A 16,238-nucleotide genomic window follows, 5' to 3' on the forward strand; every position below is an offset into this window, starting at 1 on the left:
ACTGTCATCCCACCCTCAGGGACCTTACAAGGATCTTTCCCTGATGCTCTGTCCAGCTGGCCTCTGCAGCCTTCACCCCCAGCTGCCCTGAGCCTTCTCCACTGGCAGAGAGCCCACCCACTTCTGCAGGGTCCTGCATGGGTCACCTGGCTGTCTTCTGATTCTGAGCTGTCCTGCTGGTCCCCCAGGAAATCCAACATCCTTGTCCTGACAGAGTTGGCCTCTGCTTGCTCTTCCCCTGCAGCCTTCCTAGCAGCTGCAGCCAGGTGACGGGCAAGCCCTCTACAAGCTCCTGGGAACTCCCTGTGCTCTGGTCCGGAAACAGTATGGGGTGGGCTCATGAGCTTGAGCACCTCTGCAGTGCTTTAATGGGCCGTGCAATGCCATTTTTCTTTCTTGCAAGTCTCCATTCTTCAGGAGGCATTCTCTCCGATATCCTCATGGAAGGGAAGGGGAAATGCTGCAGAGCTCTCCTCTCTTTTATTTATTTATTTATTAGTTATTTACTTATCTATTTTTTGAGATGGAGTTTAGCTCTTGTTGCCCAAGCCAGAGGGCAATGGTGTGATCTTGGCTCACTGCAACCTCCACCTCCTGGGTTCAAGTGATTCTCCTGCCTTATTCTCCTGTGTAGCTAGGATTACAGATGCGTGCCACCATGCCCAGCTAATTTTTTGTATTTTTAATAGAGACGGGGTTTCGCCATGTTGACTGGGCTGGTCTTGAACTCCTGACTTCAGGTGATCCGCCCGCCTCGGCCTCCCAAAATGCTAGTAATACAGGCATGAGCCACTGCACCTGGCCTCTCTTTTTAACTTCCATTGGAAACCTTTCCTCCCAAGTCATCTCTAGCCTGCTCTGAAATGGGCTGTGACATTTGGTCACTGTGTAGCAAGTCCTGTGAGAATGAGCCTAGTGCCTGTCTTTAGAAAGTGAGTACTTTCTAAAGTGTGTGTCACCTATTGTCTCTAGTTTTGAGTAAACAGGAAGAGTCTCATTCTGTGTTCTTCATAAGTTTCATAGTACAGGGCCTGGCCCATAGTAAACACCAGCGAGTATTGGGCATTATCATTATTTACCTTCTTTGGGCTATAGTTTTCTCATCCGGAAAGTTGAGTTTATGGTGGACTCTGCTCTGCTTGCCTCTTAGGACTGTTAACGTGCATGAAAGTATTGTAAGTCCATTTCATTTTTATCCTTTAGCCACAGCAGAACGGGATCTCTCCGCGCATGTTTAAGGCCTTTGTAAGCAAGAGCCACCCGGAATTCTCCTCTAACAGACAGCAAGATGCCCAGGAATTCTTCTTGCACCTGGTGAATCTAGTAGAGGTGAGTAGTCAGTCTTTGCGATGCTCAGCGGGGTTGTAAGAAGGGTGCCGAGCCACTCAGTGCAGTCCGCTGTGGCTTGATCAGAGTGCCTCCCCATTCTCTTCTTGCTTCAGTCTCTCCTGTCGAAGCTGGTTCAGAATCAGCTCCCTGGAAACTCTCTGCTCAGCCCACTTGATGTGACTGCTCTTCACATGCTAGTTTCCAGACACTTGTGGATCTCTGTGCTCCTCTTAACCTATATGTGTTATAGGAGTGCTTGCCAGTTATTCCACTCACAATTTATTTTTCCTGGTCTTTGTGACAAAGTCCCTTAAGAGCCCCGCATGGTATTTGGTGTCCTGCCACTGCTCAAAGATGATGACTCTGCTCACATCAGAATTGAATGCTATTAAAAACATTTTTTTTTTTTTTTTTTGAGACGGAGTCTAGCTCTGTTGCCCAGGCTGGAGTACAGTGGCACGATCTTGGCTCACTGCAACTTCTGCCTCCCAGGTTCAAGTGATTCTCCTGCCTCAGCCTCCTGAGTATCTGGGATTATAGACACCTGCCACCATGCCTGGCTAATTTTTGTATTTTTAGTAGAGATAGGGTTTCACCACGTTGGTCAGTCTGGTCTTGAACTCCTGACCTCGTGATCCACCTGCCTTGGCCTCCCAAAGTGCTGGGATTACAGATGTGAGCTGGAAAGCCACTGAGAATTCCTGAGTAAAGGCTTTTTTTTCCCCTGAAAAAACAACTTTTTTTTTTCCCCCTTCCTGGTTACAACAGTGTTCTTTGTGGAAAATATAGAAAACACAAAGGAGAACATCAAAATCCCCCTTAATGCCACCCCCCTGCAAACAGCCAGTGTTTTTTTTTTTTTTTTTTTTTTTTTGTCACCCAGGCTGGAGTGCAGTGGCATGATCTTGGCCCACTGCAACCTCAGCCTTCCAGATTCAAGCGATTCTCCTGCCTCAGCCTCCTGAGTAGCTGGGATTACAGGCGCCCACCACCACGCCTGGCTAATTTTTTGTATTTTTAGTAGAAATGGGGTTTCACCATGTTGGCCAGGCTGGTCTCGTACTCCTGACCTCAGATGATCCGCCCGCCTCTGCCTCCCAAAGTGCTGGGATTGCAGGCATGAACCACCGCGCCCGGCCAACAGCCAGTGTTCACAGTTTGGCATCTGCCCTTCCCGTCACTTTCCAGGTCTTATGTTAATTCTCTACATGCCCTTCCGTAAGCAGCGTTTTCACTTAAATGTTTTGCCACATCGTTACATCTGTTAACAGAGCATGATTTCTGTTTTATTTGTACCTAATTTATATGAGTGTATTTATATAATCATATTGTACATGTTTTCATTTTTCTGGGGCAGCCCTTTATTTTTTTCCCTTTCTCTTTTGATTGGCTTCTCCTCCTCCTTTCTTTTCATTCTATGAATTTCTCTCCCATGGTTTTTAATTTAATAATATTGACATAGTAATCCATGATGAACTGTATTTTATTTTACCAATCCCCATTTTTGGACTTTAGATAAATTCCCGTGTTTTGCTATTAAAGTGCATTGGTGAATGGGCATGCCCAGAGGAAATGTTTAATAAAGCCAACTGTTTACACCAGGTTTAGAGTTCATTTTCTAGTAAGTCTTAGTGGCTCAATATTCAAGCATTTACTAACCTGATACAATCCATCCTTCAGAGGAACCGCATCGGCTCGGAAAACCCAAGCGATGTTTTTCGTTTTTTGGTGGAAGAACGCATTCAGTGCTGTCAGACCCGGAAAGTCCGCTACACGGAGAGGGTGGATTACCTGATGCAGTTACCTGTGGCCATGGAGGCGGCAACCAACAAGGGTAACAATTCCAAAGCGGGAAGTTAGTACTGTGTGTCTTCATATGGGAAAACCCTTGAATCAGAGAGAATGGTTTAGTCACTGAAGTGTGTCAGGAGTAGACCCAGCCCAGATGATGTCTGCTTTGCTCATCTCTTTTCATCTCTTTGTTAGTTCCCATGTGACTTTTCCTTTGAGAAGAATCAAATGCATCACAGGTTTTATGGAGGCGTTATGGTTCGAACCTACTTCACTGCCTATAAATTTGGCCAACTACTGAGTATGGAGTCAGCATAATTTTGGGGAAAATTATTGGTAATGATATATGTAGAAAATTCTTTAACACTGTCATTTATAAGTTGTGCTATAAAGTCTGAGGGAAATGATCAGGACTGTATTTTTTAAAGTTAGACATTTGAGCAGAGGTCTCTTGAAATAATCCGGCTTTGGCACATGAGTATTTCAGCCACCTCTTCTGGGAGATAAATTGTGTCAGGGTTCTTTGTAAAGGCAAAGCCCATTAGAAGGGTCTCTGGACTTTGGAAGAGAGAAGGAGGCAGAGATGTGGCATTCATGTTTGGTGCCTCCTCCTTCCATCAGTCTAATCTGGTTCTTCCTAGGCAGAATAGACAAATGGTATTTCTTTGAATTAACATCGTATAAGCAAAATAGATAAAATAGCTGCTGGATTGCTCATCTCCTGTGAACCAGTCATTTTTGTAAAGTTCGGCAATTCCACTCTGCAGCCATAAAAAGGAATGAGATTATGTCCTTTGCACATGGATGAAGCTGGAAGCCATCATCCTCAGCAAACTAACACAGGAACAGAAAACCAAACACCGCATGTTCGCATTCATAAGTGGGAGTTGAACATTGAGAACACATGGACAAAGGGAGGGGAACATCACACACTGGGGCCTCTTGGGGGGTGGAGGGAAAGGGGAGGGAATTTAGAGGACAAGACAATAGGTGCAGCAAACCACCGTGGCACATGTATACCTGTGTAACAGACCTGCACGTTCTGCACATGTATCCTGCTTTTTTTTTTTTTTTAGAATAAAGAAAAAAAAGTTCAGCAAATCCCTGGATGGCCCATTTTCCTCTTTCTTGTGTGTGGGGAGTCATGGGTCAGTTTATGATGTTAACTGAAAAGTGATGATTATGATGATTTGAGATGAAATGATTTTCATTTTCTATATGCTCATGCAGTTTTTGATCAATTTCAAAATCTTTCCAGTGTAGAAACAAGGGAATGGGAGTCTGTTGTTTGTTTCCTTGTTAGAACTAGGCTTCAGTGGTTTTTCTTGTCTACCTCAGGGTTACTGACTCACATGTCTGCTCAGGTCCATGATCTTTTCTAATTCTGTTTATCATTTATTAGTGATAACTATTTTTTTTTCAGAAAGGAGATTTATAATTTAGTCTCTGGAATTTGACTGCTGGGAATATCTAATGTTAGCAACTTAGATATAAGTACATCATAAACTGACTGGGGACAGGGGAATGAATTTTAAAAGCATCTAAGATGTGTTTAGGAAAACAGATATGTGTGTAAGTGTACTTACAAACTGATAAATCAGGAGTTTTTTTTGTTTGTTTTTTTTTCTTTTTTGGGTAATACAAAAGAAATGACCAGAAAGGCCATTCAGATCTATATAAAATTTTGACTACAGGCTAGTTTCCAGGACCAGATCTGCTGGTGCTTGGGAGCTTCCTCTTTTTCCCTTTGTATTTAATCGTTTGAGTAGGAATAGCACAGAGGCCTTCGAGGTTGGTAGCCCTATGTCTGAGGTGTTGGGTAACCTCCACAGGAAGTTGTCTTGGCAGTGTTGGTTACTGTCATGGGTGTGTGATGGTGGCTAACTGCAGTCCTGTAGTTATCCTCCTCCTTGGCCTCACACCTCTGTGGGACCCATGACCTCTAATCATAGCTGCTGGTGGAACCAAATCAGAAAATGTATAACACCGCATCTGGTTCTTGGTTCTTGTCAGGCGCTTAGCAGTGGTTTTTTTTTTTTTTTTCCTGCCTTTGGTTATTTTATTTTAAAACAGCTTAGAGTTAACAGGAATGTTTTTGTTACTTCTGTCTATGTGTGTGATCATTGGCAAAAATTGATCCCCTTACACAATAAAACATCTCTTTCTGGCCTCATCTGTTGGGTTGTGGAGGAAGTGCTGATCAGGGTTTGAAGTCCAGCTTTGTCAGTAATTGGCTGGTTTTGACTTTGGGCCTCAGTTCTTCAGCAAGGCAGTGAAGGACTGAGAAGAGGTTAGCCCTTGGACCTTTACTGGCTATAAAATACTCTGATGTGAAGGCCTTGTTTTGGGAGGATGGCATTTGAATAAAGCCAGGATTGGCCTTTGGACAAACCAGGTTCATGGGCATTTATATCACACTCATGGTTTGACCCTCTCACCCACCCAGGCCAGGCCAAGCTCACACTTCCCTCCTGTCAGTCTCAAAGGGGAGCACGCAAAAGGATGTGAATGGCTCAACGCCACCTGTCGGTGCAACTCTAAAGACAGCCCCAGAACAGCCTTTCAGCAGGCGCATCTGGCTCTGTAAAGGACAACAAATAAGCAACCCTGGCCCAGCCCAGGAGCCTTCAGGGAAGACTGTTCAAAGAGGGTGCTTTTCATTTCCGTAGGGTAAGAGCGATTGCAAGGTCATTCATTTGCTCTTTCCCTCAGATGAACTGATCGCTTATGAACTAACGAGAAGGGAAGCAGAAGCAAACAGAAGACCCCTTCCTGAGTTGGTGCGTGCCAAGATCCCATTTAGTGCCTGCCTTCAGGCCTTCTCTGAACCAGACAACGTTGACGATTTCTGGAGCAGTGCCCTACAAGCGAAGTCTGCGGGTGTGAAGTAAGTGTGTGTATGTGTGGTGGCAGTGGGGTGAGGAGGGGCCTTTAGAGGTGGGGACAGGGATAGGGGAGAGGGAGTGGGTGTTCTTTGTGTCTGTGTGTATTTGTTCATGTGTGATGGATGGGATTATGGTTCACACACCCTAATTGTCGTCATACTTCACTTGTGTGAGACGTGCCCAATAAAACAGGCCTGTGATTTATATTATATGCTAAGGAGGGGTTTTCTTTTTTCTTTTATTAAATGTAAGGCTGTGATTTATTCTCTATTAGGAGCCTGCCTGCCTTTCCTTCCTTCCTTCCTTCCTTCCTTCCTTCCTTCCTTCCTTCCTTCCTTCCTTCCTTCCTCTTTCCCTCCCTCCCAACCTTGCCCACACCCCCAGCCCCTCTCTCACCAAGAGGGTACAGCAAAGAAACAATCCCATACTCCCAAATGGCAAGAATGACATTATTAATGAAGAAATTATAAAAATACTTAAGACAGGCCTCCATATTTAAACTCCATTGTGCTATATTTTAACTCCATAATTAAAGACTTGGTCTAGAACTTAGTTGACTATGTTTCTCCTTGGAGACTAGGAGTCTCAGGACATCTCAAAGTGGACAGGAAGTCTCCTGAGCATTGCTGAAATGAGCCGCTCAGGGTTTAGTCAGATGTCCTGTTTTCACATTGTGAGGCTGGTTGTCAGACACACACAAGTTTTTTTTCCCCATCTGCCACCCTAGTTGATTTGATACAGTCGAATCCTTGCCAACATACTTCATATCACTGCACTTATTGGAAAAACAGTGCTTACAGTGGCAAAAAACAAAGGGAGGTCTGAAAGTTTGGCTCCAGGAGTTTTGCTACATTCAGATATTCTTTGGCCATTTTTCTTTGAGGCTAAGATTGAGATTTTGGCTAACATAAAGGGGATTAAAGGATGGAACAGCTGGTGTGGGCTGTTTTTACCATGGCCTCAATAGCAGTTCAACCTGTATATATATATAATATATAACATAATATATAATAATAAATATTATATAATATATAATATATTATAATAAATGTTATATTATATAATATATAATATAACAATATATAATATATAAATATAATATAATATTTATACTATATACTATATACTATATAATATATATACTATATAATATAGTATATATAGTATATTATATATACTATATAATATATTATATATACTATATAATGTATAATATATACTATATAATATATAATATATATTATATATATATTTTAGATGGAGTTTCGCTCTGTCACCCAGGCTGGAGTGCAGTGGCATGATCTCAGCTCACTGCAACCTCCGCCTCCTGAGTTCAAACAATTCTCCTGGTTCAGCCTCCCGAGTAGCTAGGAATGCAGGCATGTGCCACCAAGCCTGGCTAATTTTTGTATTTTTTTTTTTTTTTTTTTTTGAGATGGAGTTTTGCTCTTGTTGCCCAGGCTGGAGTGCAGTGGCGCGATCTTGGCTCACCGCAACCTCTGCCTCCCAGGTTCAAGTGGTTCTCCTGCCTCAGCTTCTCAAGTAGCTAGGATTACAGGCCTGTGCCACCATGCCTGGCTAATTTTGTATTTTTAGTAGAGATGGTATTTCTCCATGTTGGTCAGGCTGGTTTCGAACTCTCAACCTCAGGTGATCCTCCTGCCTTGGTCTCCCAGAGTGCTGGGATTACAAGCGTGAGCCACTGCGCCCAGCCAATTTTTGTTTTTTTTTAGTGGAGACGGGGTTTTACTATTTGGCCAGGCTGGTCTTGAACTCCTGACCTCAGGTGATCTGTCCTCCTCAGCCTCCCCAAAGTGCTGGGATTACAGGCATGAGCCACCATGTCTGGCCTCAGCCTATATTATATGTTCTCTGTGAAACCCCTCCCTCAGGTTTCTGCTGTGTTTCAGATTATAGACTTCATATGTTAACAACAGGAAAGCAAAAACAATTTATTTCAAAAAGGAAAAACAAGCCATATTTGTTAAAATTATTTTTAAAAAGCTCCTTATTCAAGGGAAATTAATAGTAGTTCATTTGGGATCAGTTGCCCATCACTAGGTGAGTGTTCATCCTAGGACTGCTCAGTTGTAGGCGTGGGTGGTTGTGTGTGTGCATGTTGTGTATGTGTGCACAGGTGCATGTGCCTGTTTGTGTCCTTGCAGATAACAGTTGTTGAGTTCTCAAGTTCAGTGTGAGAGATACTTTATTACAACTCAGAGATATCTTTGGGCAGTTAGACCTCTACACCCTCTATTAGTGATGGAAGCAATTTTTAAAAATCATTGACAGTAGGTGTAAGACTGATTCCTCGAACATTTATCCTTTTCTCTTTGTGCTTTTGTTCTGATTCCATTTTGGAGGTGGAAGGTGATCATGGGGCCTGGAAGCTTCGAAAGCCCCAGCATCAGGTGTGAGCTGCAGAGTGGGATATTGTTCACTTGCCTGGCCCTCGGCCACACCTTTCTGCTCTTCAGAAAAGTGCCTGGTGTCTTAGAAGTGCAGGGTGTGACACACTCTCTGTGCCTGCCTCTCCCTATAAGTGTCTTACCAGGAAGCAGCGTTTACAACACCTGGAAATGGCCCATCTTTAAAATGCGGACTGAGAGGTATTAGCTTTCCACAGACAGGCAGATTCCCTGAGCCCAGGGCTAGTGGTCAGGAGACCTGGATTCTTCTCCTGTGTCCACCTCCCACCTTAGCTTCTGTCCTGGGGCAAAGTCACCGCCCAGTGATTCCATCTGTAATGGAGAAATGATGCTGTCCTGAATTTCTCCTCAGATGCTACAAAATATTCAGTTGTAGGCAGTGCTAGCCTATCTATCTAGAATCCTCGAGGAGGGGTTTCTGCTTCCTATAGTTCTTACAAGGACCTTTTACCTTTTCTTTTTTGTCTGCATACACACATGCTCTTGCATGTGCCTTTTATATACATGAGAAGAATTAGTACTGGGCATATCCAGTTGTTACGAATTGAAAACTAGTCCCTGTGGGAAAGAAAAAGACAATGTTAAAGGTCATAAAGCAACTGTCATTTATTGCACATTTGTTATTGCCAGGTCATGTGTTAAGCACTTCCCATCAATGATCATATTTCATTCTCTTAGTAGTCTGAGGTAGGTACCATTATTTTCTCATTTTATGAAGGAAGAAATAAAAGACGTAATTGGCCAGTAAGTGGCAGGCATGGGATTCATTCCAGTCTGATTGAGTTCAAACTCTCAACGCTTGTTATCGAGCACCCCTATATTCCTTGTCATGCTTGCTTATCCTTACATTTTTGTAGTCTTGCTTTTCTTTATTATGCTTTATCATGTTTCAAATATAAGTTTTGAGAAAACCACTTCAGTAGATTTCTAAGAGATGTTATTTTTATTTTCTGCAGTGTAAGCTGTGATTCAGTCTACATTTTATTAATTTGGGGCCTTGAGTTTTTCTTTTGTTACACCCAGAGCCTGAAGACCAGGAAGAGGCAAAAAAAATGTCCTAAATATCTTGGCGGATCTTGCATCAGTGTGGGCCAGACGTAAAGACCCTTCTCTTAAATGATCATGAACAGACTGTGTCTGGGAAGAATATTAGTGCTTGGAACGTTTATTCACCCAGCAAATATTATCACTCACTTAGCATATTCTAGGCAATGGGTTGAACAAGACCTAACTCCTGCCCTCAGATAGATAAAGAGTTGAGAGGGAGAGATTTTTACTTACCCACGATCATTTCTAAAGAGAAAAGCATACTGTGGGGTTGCAGAGCACAGACTCTGAGTAGATGCCCAGTGTTTGAATGCCCAGGCTAGAACTTATTGGTATGTGACCTTGGCCAAGTGACCTCACCGCCATAAGCTCCGGCTTCCCTATCTGTAAACTGGGGATAATAATGGTACTTTCTTTACAGGGTTGGGGTAAGGATTAAGTGAGATAAGTCGTGTAAAGTGCTTCACACAGAGCAAATATGGGATGGAATTGTTATTTCTGTTATCTTTATCTTCCTTTTTTTGTCTTTGATGATGTAATTTGAGTGTGGTGGATTGATGATTATATTTTCAACAAGCAGACAGGGTAAGATTACGGATTTTTTTTAGTTGTTAGGTTTTCAGTACTGTAGACATCTTAATGTCTGAATGTCAGGAAGAGGTACACTTTATATTTCTTTCTCAATACCATCTTTATTGTATTTTTGCCTTAATTATGATTTAGCGAACAATCAATGTATTTTAAATAATATTAACAGGTTGTTAACAACAACACAATATTGTTGTTGGGACCTACTCTAAGCACTTTATATGTCTTAAAGCATTTAATTCCCATAACAGCTCTTTGAAGTAAATTTGCTGTCTATCTAGATCATTAGAATGACTTACATTCTAATGATCTTTATTAAAAACATATCGCTTTCCAAGAAATATTTTAATTCCAGGAATTAATGTTAGGAATAAAAGAATAAGCTGAACATAATTTATAACTTTGCTAGATTTAACTAACTTGATGTCCCCAAACTGCAATAAATGAATGCAAAGCATAGCTTTTGAGATTGATTTGAATGGATACATACTGAACAGTTACTACATGTGAGCGATTCAACTTGAGACCCTATAGAGGTTACAAAGATGAATAAAGAATGTTTTTCCCAATAGGGCAAATATTATGTGAACACCATCTAAATCTACTTTCTGGTACTTTTAGGTTGGCAGCTACCCATAACATAGTGATGTGTTAAATTGTCCCTGCCCCAAACTTGAGTTATTTCCCTACCCCTACTATGGTATTACAGCTGACACTCCACCTAGATACTGACCACAGAGCAGCTTCAAGAGTCTCAGGGATCCTGAGTCATATTTTGGAAATTATTGGTTGACCAATATCTTTTGGTTGATTTCACTGTTATGTATTTTCCAGATTTTAAGCTAATGTGGTAGGAAGAGGAGGTGAGACAAAGAACATTTTTACATTAAAATATCATGGCCAGGTGTGGTGGCTCACATCTGTAATCCCAGCACTCTGGGAGGCTGAGGTGGGTGGATCACATGAGGTTAGGGGTTCAAAACTAGCCTGGCCAACATGGTGAAACCCTATCTCTACTAAAAATACAAAAATTAGCTGGACATGGTGGCAGGTGCCTGTAATCCCAGCTACTCAGGAGGCTGAGGCAGGAGAGTTGCTTGAATCCAGGAGGCAGAGGTTGCAGTGAGCCAAGATCATTCCATTGCGCTCCAGCCTGGGCAACAAGAGCAAAACTCTGTCTCAAAAAAAAAAAAAAAATTTATATATATATAATTATATATAAAATTATATAATAAAATTATATATATAATTATATATATAAAATTAAATAATATAATTATATATATAAAATACAAGATGGAAGTTGTTTTTTGGTGCAGTTGAGGACTTGGTGACATTTAAATAAGAATAATGTTTATTACTGCTTCTCAGAAGATAGAAAAACCTAATTAGAGATAATATATAATTTCTGGAGAGTGAGCCTGGCTAATAGTAGATCAGTTGCTTGGGATGATAAAGCTCCTATTTTCTGAGCGTCTTTATATTACTGCCTTTATTCTTCTACCAACTTTGTAATGGAGAATTTGAGATACAGGAAATTTAAGTAACTTGCCTAGGGGTAAAATACAGATAAGTGACAGTTCGATTCAGCATCCAAGGCTTTGTAGCTTCTAGCTCTTCCGTGACAAAATAATCATGCTAATTCCTTAGGTATATACAATACTTTCTAGTGTGCCAAGCGATTTCACATCATTTCATGAACATTGCATGGCCTGGCAGGTAGACATGATTAGTAAGTCCATTTTGTAGATGGATCAGGGAGGGTCAGTGATTTGCCCAGATTTGGAGTGAATGAAGTGGCATTTTCAAGACCCACATCCACGTCGTTTGACTGTTTTTTGTCCCGTGTTCTGTCCCTGTGCTGTGCCTTTTCTCTGACACCAGGGGGCAGCAATACATTTGCATTAATTTTCCAAATTCTGGGAAGATGCATTACAAGTAGAAGGCAATGACTTAGATTTGAAAAGTGGAATAGGGGAGGATATTCTAGAATTTTTTATTTTAAAAGGTATCTGTGATACCTATCAACAGCTTATTTTCTTTTTTACATATACCTACCACACCTACATTGACTACAAACAAAAATGGTTGTTAAAAACAGAGCTTGAACTAGGGTATGAATTTGGTGTACAGGTTGAACAGTCTGTGTATAAAATTGCCAAATCCATGCCCAGGAAATTGAGCCTTTCTGAAAGTTTGGAGAGGATTCAAGATACTGGTAATGTGTATTAATTTTAAACTTCAAGGCCCAGATTCAGATGTTTTGGATACTTATCCCATAATACGTCTACCGCTAGGATCCAAGTGGCCATGGATTAGGTACCACAGTATTTTAATGAGGCCCTGGCATTTCCAATAGTCAACCTCAACCAAAGTTTCAGTAAGCCCTTCGTCTGCCAACTCTGTGCTATAAGACAGTGACTCTGTGTGGAAGTGGAAATGGAGGTGGGGGTGTTTCAGGATCACCTGGGGAGCCTTTTCAAACCCCACATACATGTACATCATACATGCATGCTATAAACAGTCAAAAAGTCTACTAAATCCTAGCAAGGATTTCAGAAAAAATAAATGGTTGAAAAGCACTTTTCAGAAATATAAAACACCACAGCAAAGTAAAAGTAACAATTTTGAAACAGGTCGAAAAGCATTCTTTTTTTTTTTTTTGAGATGGAGTCTCGCTGTGTTGCCCAGGCTGGAGTCCAGTGGCGCCATCTTGGCTCACTGCAACCTTCGCCTCCGGGGTTCAAGTGATTCTTCTGCCTCAGCCTCCCGAGTGGGGATTACAGGCGTGGCCCTACCACGCCTGGCTAATTTTTGTATTTTTAGTAGAGACAGGGTTTCATCATGTTGACTAGGCTGGTCTTGAACTCCTGACCTCCGGTGATCCGCCCACCTCGGTCTCCCAAAGTGCTGGGATTACAGGTGTGAGCCACCGTGCCTGGCCAAAAGTATTCTTAAAGGATAACATCCTATGTTAAACATTTTCTTCTTGTGAAGAGGACAGGACAAATGAGCAGGGGAGAGCGAATGTGTGTCCTCTTATATGTCTGTGTTTGTGTGTTCCTCCTCTTCAGTTCAGCCGTTGCAATGGCCAGGTGTGCCTCAGACAAAGTTGATATGCTTTTTGAACTGTATTACAATACTTATTGCCTTGTTTCATTGATATATCCCCTTGTGTTTCCCAGAACATCTCGCTTTGCTTCATTCCCTGAATACTTGGTAGTGCAGATAAAGAAGTTCACTTTTGGTCTTGACTGGGTTCCCAAAAAATTTGGTAGGTATCTTTTGCATGCTTTTGCTTAAAACATCAAATGAGCCATTTAAACAACATGGCATGTGAAAGAGCCCATGTAGTTGGCTGCCACAAACAGTTCCATTTCATTCTTCTATCATTCTCACCTTTCTGTTTTGAATCAGAGTATATGATAAGAACTGACAATACAAATTCCACCTGCTTATCCACCCCTCCAGTTATGGTTTCTGGAATGACCGAATTCTAAGAGTGTAAACAGAATCCTCACATTGTCAAATAAACAGTGCTTTCCAAACTTGAACGTGCATATGAATTACCTGGGATCTTGGTTAAAATGCAGATGCAGATTAGGCAGGTCTGGAGTGGGCCTGTGATTCTAACAGGCTCCCACATGCTGCTGCTGCTGCTGCTGCTGATGCTGTTGGTGCTGCTGGTCCACAGACCACACTTTGAGCAGCCAGTGGTTGAAGATGCAGTCTCCTCTTAGCATCTCTCCTCTGCCTCTGAGCAGGCAGGTGTGGCTAATGACATTCACTTAAATCATACATATATTATTAATAATAAAGTAGAAAAAGCCAGTTGCATTAGACAGTAAAACAAAAGGATGTGATTTTGGCTTCATGACGTTTTCTTCATGCTAATGTTAAAAGTTCCTGACCATTGTTAGAGGTTAATTTTTCAGACAATGCATAAAAGCCTTTCTCCAGCATTATGATCTGATGCCAAGGGTGTTACTAGGTTGTCCTCAGTGGCGTGGAAGAATGTACAGTTTCTCAAGCAAGTACCTTGGACTATTTGCCAGACTTTTAAAGTTTTTATGTTTTTAAGTACTTAAGAAAAAAAAACCGACTAAATCTTATGCTGGTTAACTAAGCACTTGTCCGAAGGGGATAGGTAAAAAGGATGTAGAATCGGCTGGAGTGATTTCCTAGAGACCTCCAGCACTAACAGTTACACAGCACTTGTTTGTCATGGGAAATTGTGCTGGGCTGTTACTGATCCTACAGGAGATCCTCCCTTTTCTTGACGGAATAGTTTTGTGAGCAGAGGAAGACAAGAGGGCAGGATGTTGACCACTCAGCTTTTCTTCCATGGACCTGAAAAGTAACTGAGAGAAAAAACTTCCTTGTTCTGAAGGCTTTGAATTGCCTTGGAGATAGTTTGCTTATTTTCTTTGTCCTTGGAATTTCTGTAAAGGAATACAACATTTGAATCCCATTTCATTGACTTGCTGAATTTTAAGGAACCTCAAAATTTTCTTTAATGAACCTGAATTTTTCTCTTAAGGAGCAGTTGTATTGATTTTGTTGGTCAGTTTTTATGTTTGGTTTTGCTGCCTCCTGAAATTTAAATTTGCTTTTGTAAACTAAGCTCTGTTCTTTGGGTCGTTGTTTTAAAATAGGATTTATGTACCTGGTGTCATCACTGATTCTGGGGGCAGTACTTTCAGGTTGTTTGCTAGCCCAAAAGATGTATCCTGTACCAACATTTGAACCCATTTTCCATTATTGTCATCTGAATATGTGCGATACTAAATCTTGACAGGGTATCAGTCAGACAAATTTTGTATTTGAATAAGTCAACACAACAACGGAGTCAAGAAGTTAAGAAAAGTACTGTAAAGATAATACACTAGAGATTCAATTAATTTCTTTAAAACTTCATTATTTATTCAAAACCATATTTAGAATATCCATAGTACCCATCATGATCCGAGAATGGGTTGCATCGTCAAATGGGGTTGCAAACTCAAATGCCTAACAAGGACAGGGTAATAATCTAAATGAAGGAACTGGGCTGAGTATAGGAAGCTTGTAGCTAGCTAGCTTGGCCTTGCTTGGGTGTTCCCACGTTGAATAAAGAGATGAACTAGAAAAGCTACCATAAGAATCAGATTAGCACAAACATGATGCTCAGGGAGCAACAAGGAGCAGTGGGGTCTGTGTCAGACTAGCATTGCACCATTGTCTAGGGTAGAAACTGAAGATCAGCTCCAGATGGTTGTTACCATATGAGAATATGCTACAGGTTTATGCTTTTCAAAATAAGCTGGAAATCTGGATTTTACCTTACATCTTCTGATTTAAAATTTGGAATTTGTTGTTCACACTTCTAAAATATCAAACAGATTGTGTCTGGGCCACACATGGTCTATGGGCTGCCAATTTGTGACCTCAGGCTTAAATGATTTGCTCTTGTTTGGTATGAAATCCTGCCACCCACTGTATTTTCCCTGGGTTCTCCACTAATACCTGATTAGTCTTGATGAACCTGCTGGTCGAGCGACATATTCTAGGGAATTGGAAAACATCCCTTAGCTCTGTCTAGACACGTGCATGTAGAGTTATAGTGCTGGTATTATAATAAGCACATAATAAGTGATTATGGAGAGCCCAGTGGATATAATCTCTCTCATTTTGCAGATGTTTCTATTGATATGCCAGACCTACTTGATATCAACCATCTCCGAGCCAGGGGGTTACAGCCAGGAGAGGAGGAACTTCCAGACATCAGCCCCCCCATAGTCATTCCTGATGACTCAAAAGGTACCATCTCCTGCCAGGAGAATATGCTCTACCCTCCCACCCTGTTCTATAGGAACAGTCTCTTTCTTCCACCACTGTGTTGCTGCTACCACCACCACCCACTGGGGGTCTAGCTGCCTTGCTGTGATGTAACCCACCACCGACACACAGAAAGGGGGCATAGCTGCAATGGTAAACATAAAATAGACATTGTAAGAGGCACAGACCCATCATGTGTGGTCGAAATGGACAGTTTTTTTCTGTAGGCTCTTAGTCTAGGGAAGCTGTCATTCTTGGGAGTACCTTTGGACAACCTAAAGGGGAAATTGAACGGCGTGAGTTGGTTTTAAAAACTATGATGGCATCTTACCTCCCCAGCTTTGTTACTGCT

The 16,238-nt window shown here is 41.6% G+C and overlaps 1 protein-coding gene across 1 annotated transcript in view; it reads left to right on the plus strand.

The window, feature by feature from the left end:
- LOC105489963 (ubiquitin specific peptidase 13) overlaps positions 1-16,238 on the plus strand; it is a 130,402-nt gene that overhangs the window by 87,083 nt on the left and 27,081 nt on the right. Inside the window, exons 11-15 of the mRNA XM_011755135.3 lie at positions 1,204-1,329; positions 3,010-3,163; positions 5,833-6,007; positions 13,255-13,343; positions 15,746-15,868. Of these exons, the coding sequence (XP_011753437.1) occupies positions 1,204-1,329; positions 3,010-3,163; positions 5,833-6,007; positions 13,255-13,343; positions 15,746-15,868 (667 nt within the window). The remainder of the gene's footprint in view (positions 1-1,203; positions 1,330-3,009; positions 3,164-5,832; positions 6,008-13,254; positions 13,344-15,745; positions 15,869-16,238) is intronic.

Source organism: Macaca nemestrina, chromosome 2 (genome assembly GCF_043159975.1).
Source record: "Macaca nemestrina isolate mMacNem1 chromosome 2, mMacNem.hap1, whole genome shotgun sequence".
Lineage (NCBI taxonomy): Eukaryota > Metazoa > Chordata > Mammalia > Primates > Cercopithecidae > Macaca > Macaca nemestrina.